The sequence below is a fragment of the Bactrocera neohumeralis genome, unplaced genomic scaffold, assembly GCF_024586455.1.
Source record: "Bactrocera neohumeralis isolate Rockhampton unplaced genomic scaffold, APGP_CSIRO_Bneo_wtdbg2-racon-allhic-juicebox.fasta_v2 cluster11, whole genome shotgun sequence".
Lineage (NCBI taxonomy): Eukaryota > Metazoa > Arthropoda > Insecta > Diptera > Tephritidae > Bactrocera > Bactrocera neohumeralis.
This window is the reverse complement of record NW_026089624.1, coordinates 11940230-11946326: the sequence shown is the minus strand read 5'-3', so window position 1 is coordinate 11946326 and position 6097 is coordinate 11940230. Positions and strand designations below refer to the sequence as shown.

The 6097-nt window shown below is 33.1% G+C and overlaps 1 protein-coding gene across 1 annotated transcript; it reads right to left on the bottom strand.

Annotated features, from left to right (window-relative positions):
• Positions 1–2021: 2021 nt before the first annotated feature.
• LOC126765999 (uncharacterized) lies at positions 2022–3404 on the bottom strand. The gene is made up of 4 exons (XM_050483717.1): positions 3277–3404; positions 3201–3234; positions 2922–3134; positions 2022–2027 (listed from the first exon to the last, which is right to left on the bottom strand). Exons 1-4 carry the CDS (start codon positions 3402–3404, stop codon positions 2022–2024), a joined length of 381 nt encoding a protein of 126 aa, XP_050339674.1.
• Between the last annotated feature and the right edge of the window lie 2693 nt (positions 3405–6097).

Below are 6097 nucleotides of genomic sequence, written 5' to 3'. Positions count from 1 at the left end.
ATCATCGACCAATTGTCCCCAGTAATACCGTGAGGCAACTTCGAATGTAACTATTACGGAAGTCACTGATGAAAATAATTGAGTTGACGTGATTTTAAACAAATATTTGGATAAAATTTTGTATATAAAGAAAATAAATGTTTATTGAATAAACTATCTGTCATCATTTTCTTTTCATTCAAAAATTCATAATATTGTATTCTTTCTTTGTGTACCATATTTCGTTCCTGTCATAATCTGTACTTTTTAACCTATTACTTGTATAAAATAATTTCGATGTTTCACATCTGCCAGCTGTCAACTGACAGCTCACTCCTTTTTTTGCTGCACAGAGGCGGGTCTGTAGAAACCGCTCATGCTAAAAAAAAGAGCGAAATCAATATAAACATAGTATACTTTCCCTATATGTTCTCGAAGTATGTCGTCAAGTGCTCTTTGAAATATCGATAGTGCATTTAAAATTAAACCAAATGGAAGTCGTGTAAACTCATACTTTCCGTTATTCACGGAGAAAGCGATTTTCTCAATATCGGATTGTTTAAATGGCAATGACCCCCCAGACAATAATCCCAAAAATGTTCCACAGTGTTATCGCTTGTCTTATGTACATTCAAAGTAAGGTAAAGAAGATCTGGATAATCCACAAAAATAGAGATTGGTCCTATTCATATTATTCTAAAGCAGCATTATGTACTACTGCATTGCCGTAGTTTTGATTGCATTTTTTGAAGTTATACTTCTTATACGAGTTCGGAAAAGGTTGCCTTAAATGTTTAACGCTTACATATTTACGCTAGCTTGTCGGCGAAGCTGTTCGAGCAGCAAGGGAAGCGGTGAAAATCGTTTGTTAGCTTCTTTCGGCACAGCTCGGATTTTCTGCCAGCAACACAATGTTGTGACGCTTTGTCGTCGTGTCAGTGCTTCGACACATCGACTCTTTGACAAAGCGTGAGTTTCGGCCATGCGAAAGATGCGTGAGTTAATTTATTTACTCGTTAGGAATAAAATAAATACATATATAATTTTAAGTCAGCCAATGAGATTGGTTCTGACTGATCCTTTATTTGTATAATATTTCACCGTTTACACATGTACTTCAATATTGAATATATTACACTTAAACTGTACAAGTGTTACAAGTGGTAACTTGTTACTCGGCAGTCGATAATGATAAAGTGACCTCGAGGCTATTGTTCCAGTTGCTTATATAGGCTATGCTTATCGCTGTTCATACTATTGAGATGCTGGTTGTTAAATAAATATTTGGGTTGTTATTGTTTGTTGTACTGATAGTGAGCTTCTATTGTTTTAAGATAAAGTTGTTTTAATGTTTTTTTATTAATGTTTACTGAAACATAAGGTTGTGGTTAAAGGTTAAAGTATTAACTCGTGCGACACTTGTTATTATGAATGTATGTACTATACATATGTATGTACCCTGCCAACCATGAGCCGGTAAAAAACCAGATAATCATTGGGTAAGAAAGTGGATAATCCATAGGGTAATCATGTGTACTTTGCCATAGGCCGAGCGACAATTTTACCCACTCACGTACGTATACATGTGATCATACATCTTTGTTGCTCTCATTCAGCAGTGTCATATAAAAAAGTATATCTGTCCTGCTCCAATATCCCCAATCGACGGCTGATGCAGGGTTGCATTTTCTCTTTTTAAATAGCTGATGCAAGGTTGCATTTTAAACAGCTGATGTAGGGTTGCATTTTTTAATCCCTACTTCTAAAATTTAAAAGAAAACTTTTTAATTTTTAAAATTTTTATTTTATTTTATTTTTTACATATTTACATAAAATTTATTATAATAATTAATATCTGAAAAAAGATTAATTAAAGAAAAGAATTATTACAACCTGAAAATAAAAGAGTGGACAAATATTATAAAAGACAAATACCTGAAAGAAGATTATAATAAAATAAAGATGAAAAAAAGACTATTTTAAGAAAAAAATTAATTAATTCTTATTTTATTTACTGTTATTATAATCAGAAATAGTACCTACTAATACTATAAATATAATAATAAAAAAAACTTCAAATTAAATTTTAAAAGGATCTAAATCCTTACATTACGTCTTACATGTTTATATCGATTATGGCTTAAACTGGCAAAATGTCTTACAGCTAAAATTTTCTTATCTTGTATATTTGCAAATGCAGCTATATAAAATATTAATAATTAAAAAGGAAAAATTAAAAACCAAAAATTAAAAAAGGAAAATTAAAAAGGAAAACTAAAAAGGAAAGAATAAAAATAGATTAATATTACCGAGAGTGATAACCACTATTCTTAATTTGTTTAGGGCCTTTTTTCCCGATTTTCCATCGCAGTTGTACAGCCACACCAACTCGTCACTAAATAAGGACTGCATCACCTTCTCTATCGAGTCCTTGGTAGATTTAAGATTTAGAACAATTCATCTATAAATATTTATATATGTGACCTGGTCTACGGAAAGGGGGCTTAGGTGTCAAAAAATCAATTTTCACGTTTTAGTTGATTCGGATGGAAGATGAGATGCTTTTTCACGTGATAGAATCCAAAAAGTCATAGCTTGTTTGAAAGTTCCCTAAAAATGTAGAGAGAGAAGAGTAAAAATACGAAAAAATATAATTTCTTTGTAATGAACAAAATACATTGAAATAAAAGCTATAAACTTTTTTAAATGTTTCACACTAGAAACTTACACGATGAACTATAATAATATTCCGACCAAAAACAACACTTACTGGATGTCCTTGAAGCCTCTGGAAAGGAGAACAATTAATGAGATAACGAGAAACTGACGAAACGAGTTGTTTATTTTTAACAGCTGTTTCCCAGAAAACTAGTTTTCGCACGTTAGCTTCCTTTTCGTAGAACAGGTCACATATATATATATGGAAAGAAAGGCAAACTTACCATAGCGTCAGAGTAAACTTGGCGTATAAGGTGCTCCTCCACCTTCAGCAATGTTTCCTCTGACGACATGGGGAGCAAGCTTTGCAAAAGCATCTGCTCCTCGCTCACTCCTTCGCCAGTGATGCGGCTTACACTGCGGTGGGTTTTTGACGAGAGCACCTTACACTCCCGCAACAATTGACCTTGTGCTTGGATCTCCGCACGTTCTGGCATCTGAAATTTAAAATAATAAATAATTAAAATAATTTTAAAATATAAGAATTTTATTTCATCAAAAACCTTCTCAGCAAGAGCGCTTTCTACAGCTGATAATCTATTTATCATGTCTTCTTGCCGTTTTATTATGTCTTCCTGCCGAGATTCTATTCTACCAAGGCTTTCAAGGATTTTCTGCAGTACCGACGCAGTATCTCCACTTATATTATGTTGGAGTTGGGTGGCCATACGCTGCGAATGGGGCTCGGCGATACGAAATTGGGTCATTTCTTTTCCTATAAAGAAAGTTAAAATGATTACAATGAAAAACATATAAGTTCAATAAAGTAATTTTACCATCTCGCTGCCGTTACCATTATGCTACAGAGGAATTAAAATAAATTTATTCCCTATTGGAATAGAAAAATATTTAAATTTTAAATCTACTTTCTTAATAATTTTAATGTCCTCATCATTAATTTCACCTACTACAATACCTAAACCAGATGAGGACACCAAAGGCTCTTTGAAAACATCACCAACTTTTGTCAAAATAAGACAACCAAAAGTATCTGGTTGGTTTTGTTGGTTGATAATTTTCAAAGACCCTATTTTATTGCTAAAAAAGAAATTATCTGTATCGTTTTTGCAATTAATAATAAACCTATCTATTTGAGGAATTTCGCTAGAATCTGTAAAATATCTTCTTTCTTATATTCCTAAATATAATTGCTGTAAAATCTTATTGGGATTATTAATTGTACGTTTCAAATATTGCATATGATTTTCAAATTTATATGCCGAAAAATTATCTAGATGCCCGAATTTTTTAACGCAATCAGTTGAATGCAAAAGACCGTGAATATTGAAACTAACCAAATGTTGTCCATAAAAATTACTAAATAACTTAACAAATTCCTTTAACAATTCATTGGCAACAGTGGATTCTACTCTACAAGATTTTTCGCAACTTAGAAGACGAATACCGGAATGTAGCAAAAGAAAATGATAATACAAATCGTCCGGTATGCAATCTTTTAACACAATTATATCCGAATACAACAAAAATTGACGATATTCTGTGGACTTCCAGTTGCTTATTTCGTCCAGATCTCTACTGCGTCTGGAAAATTCAGAGGGAACGTAGTAGTTAATATATGTATAACATTTTTTCATTCATTTTTGTTACGTTCCCTCTCTTAACAAGCAACTGAAGAAGTTTCTTAGTAACCCCTAAATCAACTAAATGCATTGGATCTAACGGAAATTGAGAAACCAAGTTAATATTTACAGATTCTAGCAAATTTCCCCCTGATTAAAATCGTCTAAATGATGACTTATATCTACTCTATTCCTAAATGAACTATCAGTCCTAAGTTCTCTTACGGTTTGTGAGAAACACACTCTCCTCTCTTTATAAATCCCTTCCTGAACGCATTCAAGGCAGCCATTCTTCCCGGTGTGTGACTTACACCAGTGACGAATGCGCGAGCCAGTGCGTCACAAACAAAAAGCCTAACACTAAACTCTTTCAAATTCAGCCCAGATCCTAATTTAACTCTGTTTTCTTCACAAAATTCCCTAATAAAGTCATTTGCATTCGCTGGCTTACTCATTCCTGAATTGTATTAGGGAAGCCTACTACATGACCTAAAATTGGCCATAATATCCTATTGGAACTTTTATACAATTAAGTCCATCTATTTCTACATCTATAGAAACTTTTTCTACATCGTCTAGGAAATCAAACTCTGGAAAATTAAAATTATATTGTTTTGCCAAATAACAATCAAAAGAGACTTTGCACATAACGGCAGTCCTTTAATACCTGCTCTATCTAAGGTTTGTAAAAGGTTCGTTAAACTATTTTAGGATATCTTATTTTTAACAGCCGTATTAACGCTGAAGTAACCCTTTCTGTTAAAATACAAATGCTCATTTTGGTGTGGCTTCGTAATTTTTATGTGTGTCCCGTCTACACAACCGATTATTCCGGGAATACTAAAATTGTTGAAAAATGTGCTTTGGACATTTTAATTTCATCTTCGCTCATTTGTAGTCGAATCCATTTTGGACAGAGTGCTTTTTCGAAAGAATTTAGCATCTCATGTAAGATTTTGCACACGGAACTTCCTGCAAGGGATATGTCGGTGTCTTTTCCTACCAAGCGATGAAATCCTCCCTCTGCAAGGTACCTCAAAGTAGTAGCAAGCTTTATTTCCACCATAATAGATGACGGTTTTATTAGTGGTTGGACATCGCGAACAATTCCCTGGAACGCTTCTTTACTTATCCTGTAATAGGCAACAAAACCAAAACTTTGTTTTATATGTACTTACACGGAATCTGGGATATCCAAGGGATTGGAATGATTCGTTAAAATTCGCCGCCAAACCTTCTCATTTCTTTCCCATTCATTTTTGGTCAATAAATACGCAGCAATCGAAAATAAACTCATTTTGTAAAATTATTTGAAATAAATTTTATTTGTCAATACACAATCAGCTGTTTCGTAGTTGATTTCGAATTTAAGCCAATTCGCGCGAATTGTGGAACAATGTTACCAAATTCAGGCGATTTGCAAATTCGGTGCCGAATTTAAATCGTGCGATTTCCAGAACATGCCTGTATGTAAGCAATTGCGACATTTGTAATAAAAACAAATATGATAGACATCCTATAAAAATACCAATTGGACAGGTCCCAATACATACAGAGGAAGGAATACCAATACACATGGATACATTCTATGCGCAACCTTTAAAATTCATTGCGTGTACAGATAGCTATTCCAAATTTTTGGTTATTAAGCAAATCGAAGATAAGATTAATTTAGAAGATAAAGTGTTAGAAATATTACAAAGTTTCCTTAATATAATATAAAGAAGTTAACAATTGATAATGAACCGGGATTCACTACGGTACAAGTTCCTTGTTGCAGAGACTTCAAATAGAAATATTATTTTGTAACCCAAATCAGT

Excerpts from the sequence above, each read along its gene's own strand:
- LOC126765999 (XM_050483717.1), bottom strand. The coding sequence starts at position 3,404 with ATGACCCAATTTCGTATCGCCGAGCCCCATTCGCAGCGTATGGCCACC. Across the intron at positions 3,235-3,276 it reads CTTGGTAGAATAGAATCTCG|ATTATCAGCTGTAGAAAGCG; the intron begins GCAGGAAGACAT and ends CATGATAAATAG. Across the intron at positions 3,135-3,200 it reads AAAGCGCTCTTGCTGAGAAG|ATGCCAGAACGTGCGGAGAT; the intron begins GTTTTTGATGAA and ends TTTAAATTTCAG.